The 20,490-nt window shown below is 39.1% G+C and overlaps 1 protein-coding gene across 4 annotated transcripts in view; it reads right to left on the reverse strand.

Moving 5' to 3' along the window:
• Window positions 1-20,490, reverse strand: part of dpy19l3 (dpy-19 like C-mannosyltransferase 3) — a 134,369-nt gene that overhangs the window by 8,984 nt on the left and 104,895 nt on the right. For 3 of the 4 annotated variants that reach the window (XM_041787092.1, XM_041787083.1, XM_041787075.1), the window contains 2 exons: window positions 9,532-9,664; window positions 83-241 (listed from right to left, as the gene is read on the reverse strand). In XM_041787092.1, coding sequence (XP_041643026.1) covers window positions 83-241; window positions 9,532-9,664 — 292 coding nt within the window. Of the gene's footprint in view, window positions 1-82; window positions 242-9,071; window positions 9,145-9,531; window positions 9,665-20,490 lie in introns of those variants that run through there. The other variant, XM_041787101.1, reaches the window with a different exon arrangement.

Here is a 20,490-nt window from a genome sequence, read left to right on the forward strand (position 1 = left end):
GTTGGCAAAGGAGATGGCACACAAACAGAGAGACACACACACGGGCAGTCAGTGTGAGTCATGTTAAATAAATACCACCCACATGTCCGTTGGCCAGGTCGAGCAGGTCTCTCAGTCTGCAGCCTCGCCTGTGTCGCCGCTCATAACAGATGCTGTTTTCCAGAACCACGTAGTCGGCCCCGATGGCTCTCAGGATGTCGTAGACTTCCTCTGGGGAGCGCCGAGCGTACATCTGATACACCTGCTCTCACAAAGACAGGCAGAAAGTGGGTTTGTTTAGGATTGTGTGGATTTTATGATTGCTTTTCTCTGCCTAAAGATCTCCTGGCTTTGTAATTTACCCCCAATAATGTTTGAGGGAGAAAAACCTCTCTGCTGGAACTCTATTACCAACAACATTTATTTTCTGAGTTAAACTTGTGATGAAAGTCTGTTTTCAATTCTATTAAAACATATTTACTGAAGAAATCTCAATGAAAACAATCCTGGATGAAACTAAATCAGAGGGAAAACAAACAAGTGTTGAACCAAACTGATCAGAACTTTGAAATCAGTGATGGTTCATCATTGTAGATGAAATAGAACTTTTAATTTCACACAGCATCAGATTTAAATGGACAAATCATGCAACCAGCAAGTACTACAGTGAGTGAATTTTCCTAAAAATGTGTCTCATGGGACAGACTCAGCCCTGCAGCAGTGTTGGAAAACCGTGTTGGTTTAAATGAGGGCTGGTATACTGTAGTAAATAAACAACTTGTTCAAGTTTGACATCAAATTTAACTTCCACTGTAACTGTAATCACACCCTTTCTCCCTACCATTATAACCGACTTTCCAATTTAAAGTGTAAAAATGTAAAATTACACTAAAGTTACCCTTAAAATCTCCCACAACATATTCCCCCACACACACGCAGGTTAAGAGGATAATTGTGTGCTTTGCTCACTAATGAGGCATTTTGTAGAGAGACAAAAAATATTCCCAGAAAAGAACGGAAATAAGTGAAAGAAACATTGAGCTTTTCAACACATAAACACATGCACAAACACACACACTTGGAGCCCAGAAGGTCTGCAGCAGTGTCGTGGATCATTAATGAGCTTCACACTTGGCTCAGGCTCGGCCAGCGGCTCAGCATGGCTGACTCCCCGCTGGGAGGCAAAACATGGACTCAGCTATCCACGAGATGACCTACCTACACATACACTCACAAACACACACATCATGTCTCGCTTCTCATAAGAAGGGAATGCAAACAATGCAGGATCAAAAACAAATGAATATTAATAAGCTCATCTGCTACCATGTTCTCGTTTGAAGGAAATAAGCCTGCATCCATTCTTCCATCCATAATTAGCTTATATATGGTGAATATTGTTGGTATAAAAAGGGGGAAAAGGAAAGAAAGCAGGTACTGCAGAGGGTCAAATTAAAACAAAATTAAATCAGGGCAAAAATTATTCAATTTAATCCAGTATTCAATAGGGCTGTAAGGATCCATCGATATATATCAATACATCAATTGGTAGATTAATTATCCAGTCAGATTGATAGAAGGTCAAAACATCTATCTACACTGTCACTTTTAAAATATGCTATGAGACAGGAGATGGAAACTAGCAAAAAAAAAAAAAAAGTTATGATCTCTATATGTGAAAAATCAGTCACTTACAACAGGCTGGAGTTGTACTGTGTAATTTGCATTGTCCCTATCAAATACAAGTAATAAATAAAATGCTTTAATTCTGGAAATACACACACACCTGTTGACAGTCTCTGCCCTACAGCACTTCCTCTGCAAGCTAGCCATAGCAGCAGTTGCTAACAGCTTATAGCAGAGATAAAGAGGATATCTACTCCTCCCTCGCCTGTGTGGACACAGTCCAGTCGGAGACTACTGCAGGGCAGACAGCTTGCCTTTGCCTTTGCCAACTCCACCTGCATTTTATCCATACACAAGTGTAATGTGAGATTTTTAATGGATCTCAACCACTCTCCCATCGTTATGGCTGAAGTAGTGTGAGTGTTGTCTAATACAGGCTCTACAGATAAACAGAGAGGGAAATGTCTGCTGCTTTGCGCCTCCTTTGATACACTGATTGTAGTCTGCTGTCTCACATTAGATTTATAATAAAAAAATAAGCTGTCCTAATTCGAAGTGGTTCAATCAGGACAGCTGCTTTCTTTATATCCCCTCTCTTTCTTTCTTGTTATGAGGCTGCTCATAACAGCAGGGTTATCCTTTGAAAGAAAACTTTGTCCTAACCTCTCCATTTATCAAAACCAAGATTGCAATAAATCAAAACTATAAATTCATCACTGTAACATCACCTGCCATGGATTAAATGTCAATAAAATATTATCATGTATTGCAAAATTGCATATAAAGTACATTCCACATTAATTGGCCCCTGTGGAAAGTATGAAAGGAAGGAGGACAGGAGGCATGACCAGATGCCAGAACTGACTCATTCAATGTAAAGGAGCAACAGCTCTCCTCCAAGCTTGCACCAGCTTTCCAAACTCCTCACCGTATCTCTAAGACTGAGCCCGGACACCCTCCAAAAAATCTCTTTTCAACCACTTATATCAACGATCTTGTTCTTTTGTTCACTACCTGAGCAGTGTTAATTTCGTCGACTAAAACTATTATTGAAAGTATTCATCGTCAGCTTTTTTTCGACGACAAAAACTAGACTAAAACTAACAAAAATAGATCTGTGATGACTAAAACTGACAAAAAGTAAGTTTAGTTTTTGTCAAGATGACTAAAACTAGACTAAATATAATGTAGTTTTATCAGACATTCTAAATCCATGATATTTCTCCACTGTGGGTAAATCTGTCAAAAAACAATGCATCTGTATCTATTGTGTCTCTCAGCTGTACAAAACAGGGACCCCAGGTTTGGCAGGGTGCATAGAACACACTACCATGATTTGGTACCAGATTTACGCAAGAAAATAAATGCTTGGCTGAAAGTAAAGACTAAAATGTGAGGAATTTTTATGGACTAAAACTAGACTAAAATGTCTTGAGTTTTTGTCAACTAAAACTAGACTACAACTAAAAAAGAAGGAAATGACTAAATGTGACTAAAACTAAAAGGCATTTCGTCTAAAGACTTAAACTAAAACCAAAATTAAAAATAGCTGCCAAAAATGACTCTGTACCTGAGGTTGCTAAACATGGGTCAATTGAAAGGTTTACCTTATGCCTCAGCTCCCTCTCTAACACAATAGTCTGGTACAATGCCTGCAATACATCTGATCCTGCACCAATCCACCTGTCACAGTCCATTCAGCCCTCACTTGTGACCAAGACCCAGAGATTCTTGAACTGCTTCTTTGGGTAAAGACTCTCTCCTAAACCCCGAGAGAGCAATCAACTGTTTTCTGGAAGCAAACCACAGCCTCAGTGAAAAAGCTACCAGACTGAAGAAGACAGTGAGGGATGAAGACAAAGGAAAAAAGAATGACCAAGCAAGAAGCTGGACAAAAATGCTAAGCTGTATTGTTGTTAGTGTCACCATTGCCTCATTTTTAGGAACTTTACTGGGTGCAGAGACTAATCTAACCAATGCTATGTCTCAGGCTTTTACACAAATAAATGACTAAATTCATCTTTCGTTAAAAAGTTGTCTTTCTTCTTGTCCGTGTTGAAGTTAACTATAAATATGGAAACTTAAAACCCCTATGTCAACTAGCAAATGCAAAATGCACATATACATACATAAGGTCGTTGCCAACTCTATCAACCTGTTTGTCAACAAAAGTCTGTATTCCTAGAGTAGAAGGCTTAACAACACTACGAGTGCTCTAAAAGTGCAGCTCAAGTTGTACTCAGTGGATTTTGGCTGGTGCAAAAGTGCACTAAACCTGAGTCCTACATAATGTTGCTCTAAAACAGCATGAAAATACTTTTCAAAATATAAATTCTGAAGAATAAAAAGAATCAAATTGAATAATATAGTGCCCCCAGTCTGGTTTTAAGTGTGTTTTATTCTGTTGCAAACCCTCCACTCATGCATCAACATAAATAGAAAACAAGAGACTTTGCATAAATAATGCATTACTTTACATTAAGAAGATGAACTAAAGTGCAACCTCTACCATCTCATCTCTTTCCTACAGTGCAGCAGTTTTAGGCTCCATTGTTCCTCCATTACCATTCAGTCTGATTTAATGGATGCACCATGAGCATCCTCTGATCCTATATTCATTCACACAATCACTGCAGGTCACTGGCCCCCATATACACAGAATTCCCCCGTCTCTCACCAGGATGCCAGCAGAGAGAAAGAGACGGATGCACATCTTCAGCAGCACACAAAAACAGGAAAGACGCTGTCACCACAGGAACAGAAAGTAAAAGGAAGAGAGCCATACTTAATTATATAACATCTGTGTATTACAGTGTTTAATAATACAAAGACAGCCAAGAAAAAAGCATCAAATGTATGAAAGTACATCTGAGCACTCCAACAGCTACAGAGGCAGATTAACCTTTAAAGTAATATTCCTCTGACTCCTTATGTATAATGATGATTCAGTCATGGTATTTTAAATCTGACTTTTCTGTATTCTGTTCTCAGGACTCTGTAGGTTCTTCACTCTAAATAAATCTGCTTTGTAACTTAACTGTAAAATAAAATTAGTTCTTGTGGATATGCATAACAAATGTAAGCTCTCCTCAGAAAACAAGAAAGTAGAAGTGGTTGCAACTTTTCTTCATTAGATAAAATGCAGAAGGTCCAAATGAATTAGCCTGATCTACCAGATAGACTGTTTTAGTATACACTGGGGATGTTTCACTTCCATCAAGGCAAGAGCCCAGAGTCTGTTTGGGAAGAACAAAACCTTTGAAAAATCTCAAAGGGTGACTGCACAAATATTATGCCAGTCTCGTTCATTATGAGCCAATAACAGATAGAAAACATATAATGTAGTTGGCATGTGCCTGAGTACACAATGTGAGCTTGACAATGTGAGCAGCCACTATCGTTGTTCACTACCCGTGGAGCCATTTGGTGATTTAAACTCTTACCAAGGCTGGTTGGGAGAGGAGACAGGAGAAGTGGAAAAATATCCTCTCTGCCAGAAATGTGACAAGAACTTTTTTTCTTAAGTTTGATCTGTTTAATATCAAAATGTATTGTTCTATAATGCTGTGGCCTGCTGAAGACTAACAAAGACTTGAGGGCTGATGATGTGCATGCAACAGAAAGAGATGCAAACAGCATTTCTATATCACCAGGAGTGCAGACACTCAAAAAAACGGACATACAATTATGAATTTGAGCTGCTCTGTATAACTTCCAGGGTTTCACAACTGTCTCCTGTGTCCGAGTAATCATGGGCTGAGGCTCGACACCCCGAGCCTGCAGCCTCTCTGCTCTAAACAGAACAACGTTTACAACACAGCGCCACCATCACATCGACTTAGTGGCACAATTACAGTAAAACAATGTCAAACTCACCAAATTCTGTCCTGAAAAATCATTTTAAAGCGGAACACAATGAATAGCATTTTTCTTACACAACTTTCAAAGTACCTGCATGTGAAGTACGTGGACAACATCTCTTCAGTCCAGGGGAGCTCTGTCTTACCGCTGGTGGCATGTAGTGGGCTAGCTTTCTTTAGAACACAATGTAGAATTGGGCTCCCAGCTCCTTCAGTTTGTGGCACAAGCTGCAAAAACACTGCTTCTACAGGCTGGTTTTGTTTCCTGGAAGCTGTTATCAGTGGATGCTGCTGGTGTAGCATTTGCTCCGATATTGCTATTGTACAAAGGGCTGTTTTATCAGAACTGGACCACATTTCTTAATTAAATAATTCATGACAGAAAAGATGTTCTTGCTCTTCTCCTGACCTGCTTCAGTTTGTGATAGTTATGGGTGGTTTAGTTGTCCTGTAAGCCAGTATATACAATGGCTACCACCAGTGTAGCGAATTAGCTCAGATGTAGCTATAGTATAGCAGCAGTTTCATCAGAACTTGACCTCATTTCTTTATGAAAACAAGAGCAAAGAGCCACACTGAAAGCTTTTCTTGGCAGAGAGGATGTTTTTCCACTTCTCCTGCCCAGCCTCAGCATGAGTTTTATCCACCAACAATCTCCACCTTTCACACACAACGGCAGCGCCTGTCTGTTGAGCTCAGGTTACAACCAGAGTTGCACGCATACTACAATATTTTGTCTCATGCTGTGATTGGGTTGTAATGAATGTGAAAGACAAAATGTTTGTCCAATCACCTCCTGAGAATTTATTGAAAAGTCCTGCTCTTCCCAAACCCTTTCAATGGGAGGTTTCTCAGATGAATGTGAACTAAAGTAAAATGAGAACTGAAGCACTGAAATTACAGTACATTCCAATCCTTCTGTCCTTTCATTTTGACAGTTCTAGTATGGATGCCCCATGCCCCGGTCCTCATCACAGACCCTCACAGATTAAGCCTCAAACTACTCTGCCGCTTTGCTCCAGTCAAAATAACACAATATATTTACACAATCAGCTGAATCAGATGCTAATCCCACTGAAAGTGTCTCATAACAGACAACTTATTTAGGCTAATTAAGAGATAATGATGCGGCTCACATCATGAATAAAAAACAGATGGTGATAAAAGACCGGGAGCTTGTAAAGTCTTGATTAAATACATTTCTGAAGAACTAGATGTCTAACACAGAAAAAGGAATAATTCAAGCTGGATGGTGGAGACAAACTGACGAGTTCAGAGAAGCATTCACACCTGTTCAGGGCACACAGAGACACACTACCTGTCCAAATCAGGCTGATAATGTCTCTGCTGGCTCTCAGATTTTATACAACAAACTTCCTTTACCTCGGTTAACCTGCATTATATCGTTTGTTTCCTCTGGTCACATTCGGTTCATGTCAAACAGCAGACAGTGCGTAGTCTGAGTCGATGCAGCGTTTCTCGAATGACCCCGGTCTCCTTGGAAACGCTGCCTGTCCAGTGCTATCAGGACTGCTGTAAGAGGCTGGTAGTGACCTTCAGCTCTTCTGTTTGGTACTCACCTGTAAGTGTCTCAGTAATTCGCTGTGTCATGTAACCTGATGGCATCATTACTGCAGAGGTTTGTGCAGCACCTTGCTTTAACCTCAGCTAAACCATCTTATGTAACATGTCAAATAGATGATACCGGAGCCAAATAAAAAAAAAGTACAGCCACAAGCGTTAGCAACAGGACCTGGATTTTTAAAGTATGCCTAAAACAAGGTTGCATTAGGTTATACTAGACCATGTTTTAGTGTGCTTCTTATATTTTCACAGTTTGTATACGTTCAGATTTAGCATAATTAGTGATGAGATTTTCCTGTATCTCAATACTCAAGTACACAAATGGCCTACTAACTTTTTCTTGCCTTGGAAGTGACTGTCAAGTCTGTTTTAAAAATCTGTGTCCTTAAAAAGTACTTTATTGGAGGAAATGTCGCCATGAAAACATGGAAACAATGTAAAGGAATCATGTCCTGGTATTAGCAGCAATTCTAGACCAGGGAATTAAAATAGACAGGCTTTTCCCAACCTACTCTCTTGTCACTCCCACTCCCACTCTAAGTATCTGTATTTTTTATGTCTTGAATGGAGCTACCTCCCTTAAGGCGGAGGGTCACAATACAGCGGCTGGGTTTGAGACAAACTTTCCTCACTGTCACAAAAAACAAAACTATGCAGCTGACTTCATGCCACTAAAATAATCAACTGACCATAGACCATGGTATATTTTGTCCTTATTTGTTGCTGATAGCTTTTCAGCTGGCTTCACCTGCCTTGATTTTCCCTGAGTTGTGTTGCTTCCTCTAATTGAATGTCACTGGTGATGAGAAAGGCCACACCAACATGACTGATGTATAAGCCCTGGCCGAAGACCTGGTGAATGCTTGTCATTGGCTGTAGGTTATTCAGAGGTGTGACCACACCACAAATATTTGTCTTTTAAGGCTGACTGTTTTTTTTTTTTTTTCGTATCACATTTGATACATTAGGTGTTTTTGGCAACTGATAATCCACTGGAGGGCATTTTCATAATTTATCAGATTGTATTCACAAGGTTTTTACTTTATTGATCATGAGGATTGGACAAAAGTCTCATAAAAGTGTGTATCAAATATGATACAACGGGATTTAAAGGGTTGGGTGATTTGGCTATTATAATACGTAGAGGTATTTCCTTCCTCATTTTTTATCTTTTTATTTTTTGGAGTGTGTGGTTTAATCTTTATAATGGACATTCTTTCCCCTTGTTCCCCCAGAGCATACAACTTTGTTCTACAGTGCTTCCACTTGAAAAATTTTGAGCAGCCAGTCATCCCCCTTTGTTCCCTTCTTGATGTTGACTGATGAGGTGAGGAAGAAGTGGCATTAACAAAAGCTTAAGTGTACTAAAAGTTTCACTATTTTCATCAAAGAGTTTTGTGGGAGCAAAGACAGAAAATCAGCTGAAACTGGGGACATTTTTGCATGCAGGACACTAAAAACACTGATTACTGGATGTAAATCAGTGATGCTTAGAAAAAAAGCATTCATGGACACAGGCCCAAACAGAGGCACAAAGCGGGTATTTTATCAGCTCTTTTTGTTTTTCAAAGAGTAGAGTTCAGACTCTGTCAGCCATTACAGTAGCATCAAATCACAGCTACATCAAAAGAATATAAAACAAGCCTCAGAAAACTCAAGATGTGGGGTTCATTATCAAATATTAGGCTGCAAGAAACTCTGGGTTCTCACTCAAACTGTGCAAATCAGAAATCTGAGCTATCAGTAATAAGACTCAGGATGCTGAGATCAAAAATAAACTTCAAAATTGCATCTAAAATCAAATATTTACTCTTGATCTACAATATTTTCAACTGCACAAAGCTTAAAAAAGCCCTTTTTGGCCAAAAACAGAGAGGAAGCAAAAACAAACCAACAAATAAAGCACGATAGAAGACAGGAAAAACATACTCAACATGTTTGGACGAGGGAGGTCACATCTATTACTGAAATAACTGCCATTTATCAGCAACATAATGAAAGTCAAAGCACTTTTCTATAAATCTGTGTTCATTTAGAGAGTAGAAAATCGCTTCTTTCTGCTGCTCCCCGCTGTTTCTCTGTTTGCTCCTCATCTCTGACCAATCAAGAAGAAAATGTAAAAAAACATACTGCAAAATTTCCAACATTTGTCAGCTTACACATACAATTATTTGCAGCAATTTCCACTACCTCAAGTAAGAACACATCCAATCACATTTCTGTGTTGAATTTGTATGCAGCACTGATGCCTCTTAATTTTCCCTGGTGTTTTGTCTGAACACACTCTAATAACTCCCTTTGTTAGCGTGCTGCTAATAGGCATTCAAATCACTGTGACTCTCTTTTAAAGCTGTCGCTGTAATAGCCCTTTATTTACTTTAAATGTAAGTTTACCACACATTATGCTTGTGTTACCTTCCAGCCCTTCTGGCCGTCTCCTCTCCCTCGTGTATGTCAGACAGTATAGCATATCCTACAGTACCTGTTTGGTTCTCTCCCGCAGGTCTTTATCTTCATAATGGGGGTGGTTGGTGAGAACTCTGCCTGTGCACAGCTTGATGCCAGCCAGAAGCTGCATGCTGCCTGCGAATACAGCCCGCTTAGGGGTCTTTGTGCTGTGGACAAACAGAGAGAGGGAGGGACACATTATTTACTGCTACAGACAACATTCACCATAACAAGGCCTTTGAGAAACACAACTATGTTTTAGAGCTCTGCAAACTAAATTAGGATACTTTGAAAAGATAAAAAGTTTGGTAGCACTCACAGGTGCATCTAGTCGTCACAGAATTGATTTTGTTCTCCAGCTTTGTTATTCAGTCCTCATGCATTTGCAGAAATAATTGGGGCATATTGATGGCGTTTTAAAGTTTCACTCAGCAGCGCAGCTCCAAGGACAGAGGCTATATCCATCTCGAACAAACACAAAAACTTTCTTTGCAATCACACGGATAAGAAATAGGAATGCGACAGAAAAAAGGACATGGCAAGAAAAGAGGGAAAGCCTTGTTGTGTTGACGAGTTCTATGACAAAGTGGTGTATATTTTAATCTTTGTGTTTCCAATTCACCAAATTTAACCTTGAGTGGCCTCTATTATGACAAAACACAGGCCTGCATCCACACACTCATCTCTCACCTGTGACGTTAACCTCAGGGTCGTTTTTAATCTAAACTCGTGTCTACACACAGGACGGCTCAGAGATTCACAAACCTGATTGTATGCGCAGAAAAGATACACACTCTGGCCTTCAGGTTTTATATTCTCAGCACACGAGAAAGAGACAAGGCTTCTCCACAAAGATAACAGTATAATCAAAAGTGTAATCTAACACCTCTGAATATAACGGACAACTTGAACTGATTCTTTACAGAAGGCAAATGCTTGATCAAGAACAGAAACAACATACACAAGAGACTGAACACCTACATTTTACTGGACACTTCGCTTTTTCTATGATACTACACAGTAGAACTGGACAGTATCTAATTTTTGTACTATCAAACCTTCTCAAATCTTTCCTGTGGTACAGAGCAAGTATTCACCCAATCAGATGTTGTACCCTTTAACGATTTTATTAATCAATCATGGTCAATTAATTTTTTTTTTTTTTTTGACAAAAAAATACAACACCCCCCCCAACAGATTTCTACAAAGTAATGCCAATTAAATAGAAGCATGTAATGTCAATTTAGTGACTGCATAAATATTGAGTGACCTAAATCAACAGAGGTCCAGCTAATTGGTGCTTGTAGTCTCACAATTAGTGTCTGGAAGGTCCAGTCCTGGTTAATCCATATTCCTTGTTACCATTACACCATGAAGACAAAAGAACACTCCAAGTAACTCAGAGAAAAGGTTACTGAAAAGTATAAGTCAGGGGATGAATGCAAAAAAAATGTCCAATGCACAGGACATCCCCTGGAGTTTAGTTAAATCCATCATCAAGAGATGGAAGAAATATGACACATGTAAATCTGCCTTGATCTGGCTGGCTTCACAAACTGAGTGACCATTTGATTAGACCAATACTGTGCCTTATGGCCATCACACAAGACACTATGTTTGTCAAACACCAAACACTGAAGATCACCACAAACACACACCATCCCCACTGTGAAGCACAGGGGTGGCAGCATCACGCTGATGGGATGCTTCTTAGCCCCAGGAGGCTTGTAAAGGTAGAGGGTAAAATTAATGCAGCAAAATATAGAAAAATCCTGGAGGACAGTCTTATTCAGTCTGCAGGAGAACTACAACTTATGAAAAAATGTATTTTCCAGCAAGACAATAACCTGAAGCATACAGCAAAGCTGCAAAGAAATAGTTAAAAGACAACAAGATGAATGTTCTGGAGTGGCCAAGTCAAAGCCCAGACCTCAATCCAATAGAGGATTCTCATACATAAGGGCTGCTCAATTATGGCAAAAATCATAATCATGATTATTCTTATTGGGATGGAGATCTAAATCATCAAACACAGATACTCATTGAGTTTTTAAAATCAGATGTATTCATCTAACCTAAACACCCTTAAAACTTTGAAAAAAAAACCAAACAATAGATGAAAATGAACAAAACATGACAGAATGTGCGGACAAAACAAGTGTAGCAGGGAACTTAGCACAGTAATTGTTCCATCATAACTGTCTTGTTTTTGGAATCATGGGATGTCAAAATTGTGATTGACATTTAAACTCAATTAATTACCCAACACTACTCTATGTGCATGAAGAGCTGTCAGTTCAGGCCAGTAACTTTTTTCTCCATTGCATGGAGGTCTGATTAAAATGCTGCTTTTCTGCAGCTACAGCCAAGCTCATTGTTACCATGGCGGTAGCAATTGTATACACTGACTTACAGTACAATTAAACCCCATCTTTCAAAAATCGCAAAATCATGCAGAGGAAGGACTGCCGTAGAGCACAAATATTTTTTCCATCATGAAAAACTTTCATTGAGGTGCTTTGCTCTGGTTTTAATTCAGAAATGTGCCTGATGACAGACTGGATTTGCCAGTCTGTCATCAGGCATATCCGTCTTGTAAGGTTTCAATCCACACAGTTTGTTCCAAACTTAAAACGGTTTGGACCAATCAGCATCATTTGTGCTTTGCAAGGTTAAGATTTTCACAAAGAAAACAAAACAGTAAAAAAAAAAAAAAAAAAAAAAAAATCCTGGACAAATAAATGAAAACATATTTTCTCTTAACAACAGTCCCTGACAACAGCAAAGGAAAAAATATCTCTTTAATAATAGAAACTTGGGAAATCCTGTCAGAACTCAACCTATGAAAAACTTGTCAGCTGAAATTGAATGTTTTTTTGTTTTATTTTATTTTCTTTTTTTTGGGGGGGGGTTAACACAAGACAAACAGACAAAAACAATGTCTCAAGGTCAACTCCTAATCCACGGTCCACGCTGCAACCCTCTGGTAGTTGAAAGGAACTTTACTAACTTAACAAGCTTTATGCAGTGTAATAAACTTTTTCGACCTTTTTGTGTTGTACTGAAACAATAGCTTAATAAGAGCCAACCAGTGCGCTCCTGCCTATACTCATATGATTTTAAAGATCATGACACAAATATCTATCATTTTTATGAATACAGGCTTGAAATCCCAGTAAAATGCTCTTCTAAAACTATTAAGTTTCCTGCAACTAGTAGCTGCTGTGACTTCAGGGAGTGGCTGCTGGCTTCCTGCCAGAGCTTTCCCCTGTCACTTCCCTGGACATAAACATGTGTAACTTAGCGTTTAGCATATCATAGGACTCCACTGTGTGGAGGTGTTTGAAACTAGGAAATGGAAATAAAGCTGCACGTTCTCTGTTGAGGGTTATGCTGTAAAACAACTGAACTGAAGTGATGAGTGACCACATTAAGCACAATACTATTCTGCAAAGAGGAACAAAGGCTAGTGGAGCTATTGGCTAACTTTAGCCACGTTTTACTTTGAACGCTTACGAAGTGACCCTGTGATAAATTTGACTGTTTTCTGAGTCTCCTTTTTAGACTAGTTTGTTAAATGCAATTGATATGCATGTTTGGCCAAACAGGGAAAAAGGTGCCTGGGAACATCCTTAATAAGAATTGAAAAACAACTTTGGATAATAGTTTTTGTCTCCTTTGTTACAGCATTAATATTGGCAGGACCCACTTGTTTCATCCCCATGTGTAGTATCTAAATATAAATTCTGTCCATACAGCATGCAGTAAATATAAGGTGAGCTGAAAAAGTCAGCAGGCTGGGATGTAAAGAAAAACTTGTAGGGACCAGGAGCACCATTTTAGTATAAATTCCTGCACCTTTGTGTCGAGTTGAGAATGTGATGTTTTCAGGTTCTTTGAAGTGTAAAGGCTGTGAAACAATCAGAAACAAATAGCAAATTATTATGTTACCACTATTAAGGTTTTAAAATCACAAAGGCCTTGGGATTATTGTGTAAGAGATGAATTTATATAGTTCAATATATGCCATTAGAAACCTTTATGAACACATTAATAAAGAAAATTCTTTGTAAGGAATATTTCCTCATATTGTGACTATTTTCCTTACTAAAAGGATAACTGAGCACATGATGCATGCATGCACACATGAGAAATGCAGTGGTGGATTGTCAATGTGTATTAAAACATGCTCTCAGGCAGATGTGTTGACTGATGGTCTTGACTTTCTGACCTGCAGTTGAAGTGGGGTTATCTTCACTCTTCCTGTTTACTCTTTCTCTGAGTGGATTGATTTTAATGCTTACTGCATCCCATGGAGCTGCTTCCACCCCCTCCTTGATAATTTACATTTAATTTCATGGGTAAATTGTCATATGTAAATGCCATAAGTTACCGGCGTGCTCCCCACTGACTTTATTGAAATGTAATATGGCATTAATAGCCTCAATGTTGTGACGTGGAAGAGATGCGGACTTGTTTGTGTATGGACTGGTTGTTTACAGGTTTATGCACTCAGAACTTGCAGTTATCAGTAAATCCAGAATGCTCAATAGTTTTTGATAACGTTGGAACGGTGGCTTCCATATGGGAATTCTTAAGCAATTGGAAAATGCTGGACTGTGCAGAAGAGGCTCAGGGGTAATTAATAACAAGATGCTGTAACCAATTTTTTATAAACTGTCAGTTGTCAATTTAAAATTATTTACAACACAACTTTCCTGTTAGGTATTATTCCCAGTACTCTCATTAACTGCATTCCCAGTCACAATTATATCCAGTGATGACATTTCTATAAACATAAAGGGTTTTATATCCACCTGTACTGTAATGGCAGATAATAGAGGTGTTCATTTATCTAAATTTAATGTTGCAATGTGAGCATTTGTGATAACAACAATAAAAAAGTCTGTATGTGCTGCAATGGAGAACAATAAGTATAAAATCCAATGCTTAAGCTGCACTTGTAATGCATATTTATTCATCTAAAACATTGGCATTCTTCTTTGCAAATCCTCTCAAGCTCATTAAGGTTGGATGAGGACCATCTGCGGATGGCCATTTTCAGGTCTCTCAGATATGTTCGATAGGGTTTAAGTCAGGGCTCTAGTTGGGCCACTTGAGGGAATTCAGAGTTGTCCCAAAGCCACTCCTGTGTTGTTTCAGCTTTATGCTTAGGGTCATGTTGGAAGGTAAACCTTTGGCTCAGTCTGAGGTCATCAGTACTGCAGAACAGATTTTCATTGAAGATATCTCTGTACTTTGATCTATTTCCCTTCTCTTAACCCTGACTAGTCTTCCATTCCCTGCTGCTAAGAAAAGACCCCCACAGCATGATGCTGCCACCACCATGCTTCACTGTTGAGATGGTGTTGGGCACTTGATGAGCAGTGCCTGGTTTCTCCAGACATAATGTTTAGAACTGAGGTCAAACAATGCAATCTTGGTTTCATCAGACCAGGTAATTTTGATTCTCACAATCTGAGAGTCCTTCAGGTGCTATTTTGCCAACTTGAAGAGGGCTTTCAAGTGTTTTGCACTGAGGAGAGGCTTCTGTCTAGCCACTGCAATTTACTTGGAATCAGGTCCATTCAAACATCAAGAAAACCCAATTTGTGGCTGTACATTGATGCCAATGATCCAGGAACATTTTTTTATACCCTTTCTAAATTTTGATAGATGGAAAAGCAAAAAAATGCATGCCATGCTGTAGCAAACTAAACTGGATCACTGAGTGAAACAACCTTTCTGTCACATCTCCACACAGGATCTTCAGAGCTCAGTCTCACACCCTTGACCTCTCTACCAGAAATACATAATTTTCTCTTGTCACTTACCCCACAAAGTTTATGGTCCTAATAGTATATCACCTTTTTTAATTAAAAAGCATGTTTATGACAAGCTGCTTAACCGATACAGCTAGTGATAGTCCCCTTATGAATTCTGTTCCTTCATCTGGCTCGAAGTGCAGTAGCAGATCTGCAAGACTGAGCCAACGGTGATACTGATACTGATCCCCTTCACAATAAGGATGTTCCTAAAGCCTGATTTATTCTTCTGCGTCGCGTCGATGGCATAGCTACGCGTAGCCCTCTGCGTCGATGCAGATCCCTACGCCGTAGCCTGACGCGCACCTCCAAAAAATCCTAACTACACGCTGCGGCGACGCAGACCACAAGGGCTGTGATTGGTCCGCTCAAAATGTAATTTCCGGCAGTTCTCAGCCTCGGCTCGTTTAGTGGTCATACACACCACTTCTGCAAACGTGTTCCCTGTCGCCTGTGCTTCAACATTTGCAACAGAAGAATTTGTACATCGATATCAATGAGCTCCAACTCCAAACACAACCACTCCACCACGGTTGCCATTGTTTACTGTGACCGGAAGATACACAAGGATTCGGATGTGACCCCTCTGAAACCACACACACACACACACACACACAGCCACATCCCCCTAGCGGCATAGCGGTGAATTGCAGAGCGACATGTTCCCTCGACGCAGGACTTTGAATGGTCAAAGACAGTGCGGCATCGATGGCGTGCCTAAGCTGTCGACATGACACAGAAGCATAAATCAGGCTTAAGCGTCTATTTCCCTATTTGGCAAAATGCCCATTTATATCTATTTTAACCGACTACTCTAAAGAGGAGAAAATCCCTAGAAAAACATTTAAACTCCTCACAGGGTCACGGGTGTGTTGTTAGCCTGATATACTCTCTACAGCGTGGCTAACATCAAAAGCCCTCATTCCTCTTTGCAGATTAATAACATGCTTTGGAATGTGGCCTTGTTACACTTCAGATGAGTAGTTACACTTGAGTTCAACCCTATAGCTTACATACCACTTTATTTCCATTTAATAATTAAAAAACTGTCATACTGCGCTATTCCTGCTACATGCTAAACGCTTAGCCACCACTGAGCTTCTCATATTTACACCTGGTGAAGTGCCAGACAAGAAGACAGCGGCCATTAACTGAAGCTACAGTGGCCTCTAGTGGCAGGAGTTTCATAGTTCAAAAGAGCATTACAGACTTGGATTTCGAGCCGAGTTCATAAAAATGATAGGTGATTAGTTTAAACGACTGGTAAACGTCATGCTGGCTAATTTGATAAATGGATTTAACCATTTCACAGACTAACTGCGCACATCCCTACTTCACACCAGGTAAAGTGGTTAACCTGAGGAATTTTTTCAATTATTCCCAATGTACCTAGATATTTCCTGCAGCACGCAGGTCGACAACGTACAAACTTTTCTCTATTCCCATTGATTCCTTACTTCCTGCTCCCATCTGACATTTGTGCTTCACTGAGATCACATGACTTCAAATTAAATATTGAAGTCTTTGATACAGTCAAAAGATACTCTTTTTTTATCTGCAGAATACCAAGTGCCAATTTCAAGTAAAAGAAGCAGATCTTTATTTATTTCCAATTCCCAGAGACAACGCCACAAAGGTAATTTGTTAACATAAAGAAATGCAGACAAGAACCTTATACTTCTTGCATCATTGAAAAGGGAGGGCAATATACATTAGTCAGCACAACACAAACGTAAATATACCCCGGTTGGCCAAAAGGCAAATTTCAGAGATGATTGTTTCAGATACTTGCTTTAGAACTAGCGCTGGCTCTATTACTTTGAAAGTATATATGTTGTAAAGCATTGGCTTAAGGTAGTAACTGACTTTACCAGATGCAAATTAACAGCCTGTGCCATATCAGCTTGGCTCTATATGGTTTCTTCTTTAACCTTTAGTTCAGGGGCAAGTATTTTTCATTTGGGACCACTAAGCACAAATAAAACCTGCAAGCTATAGTGAAAACAGACTTTTTATACTTATTGCATGACTGGGCCTTGTCATACAAAATTTCTAAGCACTAATTAAGGAAGTTGTTAATGAACATATCTGAGCTTGTAGGAAAATATTTTACTTAGGAGTTTTTGGAGACTGAAGAAGCACTGAAAAGAGAGAAGCCATTGGACTCTCCTTTGGGAGGTTTCTGTAAACACATTTCTAAATGAATTCTTATAACAGTGTGTGCTCTTGTGTTAATATGCACATTTTTTTACACTGCTTGCCACAGAAACTTGATGAGATTAAATGTCAACGTTGCCTCTTCAAAGACCAAACAACCCTGACTGACTGCACCAATCAAAGATGCACACCTGTTTCCCAACATCTTATACACACCGTGCACCCTCCACGCTGTTTATGGTTCAGCACACAGGACCTCGCCTCAGGCTAATGCCAACATGGAATGACCAGCCGAGCATGCAAAGCAGCTGTCTCCTGCACTAGACATGGACTGAGCAAGTAAAACGTCCTGCCATTTGGATTTGATTTTAGCAGCTGATGGACCTTATCTTAGCCAGCATGCAGAGAGAGCTTGGCCATGTTTCATCAGACTCCACCAAACCATCCTGAAAATTTAACCTTCACAGAGCTGCCTCTTCAGCTGCCAGGTAACCTACCTGGGTCACACTGTCTCTGATGACAGTGAAACCACAAAGCAGCAACCTCTGTCATCAAAAAAAAAAAAAAAAAAAAAAAAGCCAAACGGCTGTCATAGGGCTGCATGTTCTTCATCCTGTGTAGTGTCATCCTTAAAACCTTTTCAAACACAAACCCATGTCCATCTTTTTTTTAGAGGGTGACATAAAGGAACAGGTACATGTAATGCAGACTAAGGGAGCTTGACCTGACGTGGATGCTAAGTGTGCCCAAGTTTACATTGTTAAAATACACAGAAAAAATGCTCACTACTGCTGACCAGCACAGACTATAAAAGTAACAGGAATTATCGTCTGTTTCATGTCAAAGACCGGTGTTATGATTTATTGAGTGACCATATTAAGTGGTGGCTGTGTGTTTTTTCCTCTGTCATTTCCTCTGTGTATTTACGTTATATCATCAGCTGATAAAAATGCAACATAGGCAAATAGGCATAATTTGAACATACTTTCTTAGTTTTTTCTTCGTTACATAAAAGTTTATAGCTCCTTAAAGCACAGCAGACTGGAGTACATGCTAAAACAAGCACCTCTTAAAAATTAGGACATGGGTTTGGTTGCGCAAATTGTTCTGAATCGAAAACTGATTCTGAATCGACCCCCAGAACTGGAATCGGAACCAGGATCAGAACCAAATTAAAACATGAGATATTGAAACATCCACATCTATGAAGTTGATTATAGTTTGAGTTTTTTATGATACCATAGTTAAACTAATACCATCAAAACCCTATTAATGCCTAAACCATGCCTTAATTGATACTTTTGGGAGGAAAGAAATGATAATTATCAACAACATTAAACATTTTTGAATAGTTGCAAAGGCAACTTTAAACTACAAAATGAGCAATATATCAACTCTTAAAGTCCCTGTGAAGTGATAAAAAAATCTTTATTTTAGGTTTGTTGTATGACAGGCCACTGGGTTATGAACCACTAAGTTAAATTTCAGTCATGAAAAACATCTCTAGGTTTATAAAATTAAGCTTCACTATTGTAAATGACCCATTTCTTATAAATGCTTTTAATTTGAAGGTGATTTTTTTTTTTAGGTTTCTGATCACTTCCTTTTATTACGTCTGTAACGTGAGGCTTTTATTTTGAAAAGTAACAAAACAGGAAGTAAAGTAAGAGACGATCTGAAAACGGAGAATGCTGCATAGAATATGAATCATTAAGACACAAACCATAGCGATTTTTTTTGTTTAAGCACCTTGCTGTTTGGGAACAAGGTTTGTGCCTTATTTGTTCTACATTTCAACATTATAGAGCTACTTTAAGTGCTAAATAGTAGTTTTGTTTAACTTTAGCATGTGTGTGAACTAGCATGTTTCCGCATTTCTCATCACCATAACGCGGTCCGGTTAACGAGTGTGTTTGTATTGTATGTGTGAAATACAAGGGAAAATGTGCATAAATAAGGTGAAATGCATTTCATATTGATTGAGACTTAAAAGGGACTGATATAATATTTCATTTGAGTCGCTTATGTTTTCTTGGTGCATTCTAATGTGAGATCGTTATGTACAAAAAGGGAAAGATACAATTTATGTTGAAATAAATAAGCTAATGTCATGTTGATTGTTAAAGGATAAAATTACATAACGTTAACAGTCTCTTCTTTTTTTTTTTTTTATAATGTGAAATATTTATAAGAGCTAAAATGATATATGTTTACTGTAAATGTATAGTAATATTTTGTTTTGTTTTCTTTTAGCTCTTACGGTGTTTTCAGCACAAAATGGTTAAGGAAAGGCGTAAGAAATAAAATTGGACTGAAACATCAGTTTGAGAGCCAGACCATCCTTCAGCAAGGGGTTGCTTACAGTAAGAGCTTGACCTCATCAGTCCAACCATGGTTCATCTTGATGTCAAGACAACATCAGAGGGACTTGATGTGATGGTCTAAGGCTGCGACCCTCTCTCACAAAATGGAAGCATCTGATAACCTACCTCTCGACATTAGAGACACAGACCAGACTACAGAAGCCTGTCAGGCCAGCGAAGAGGATGAACTTCGCCGTTCTGGTCGCACACGGATTCCCACGGAAAAGATGCAGGCATTTCAGAAGGAGGAAGCGCACAAAAGGGAAAAAAGGCTCATGCACCTTTATGATAAATGGAAGGCTCTTGCACAAGAGACGAGAGAGCAGCTGAAGCAAAACTTAACTGATAGCCAACTTGCATCTCTTATAGACACTATAGAAAAAGGCAAAGAAGATGTCACTAGTGTTTATGTTGAAATCAGAAGTAGTGTAACTCCATCCAGTGAAACAAGACGCCGTATTGATGCATGTGAAGCAGTGACAAGAGACATTGTTAAGGTTGCCTATGAAAGGATATCAGGAGTAGATGGAGAATTTGACAGTGAAACAGTTAAACAACGTCTCCGTGAACTGCTTAAAAAAGACTACGCCTGCTCCATCTATGACTCCACCATCACAACTTCAAGCCAAAACTCTATTGTAGCAGCTA

This window comes from Cheilinus undulatus, linkage group 1, assembly GCF_018320785.1.
Source record: "Cheilinus undulatus linkage group 1, ASM1832078v1, whole genome shotgun sequence".
Lineage (NCBI taxonomy): Eukaryota > Metazoa > Chordata > Actinopteri > Labriformes > Labridae > Cheilinus > Cheilinus undulatus.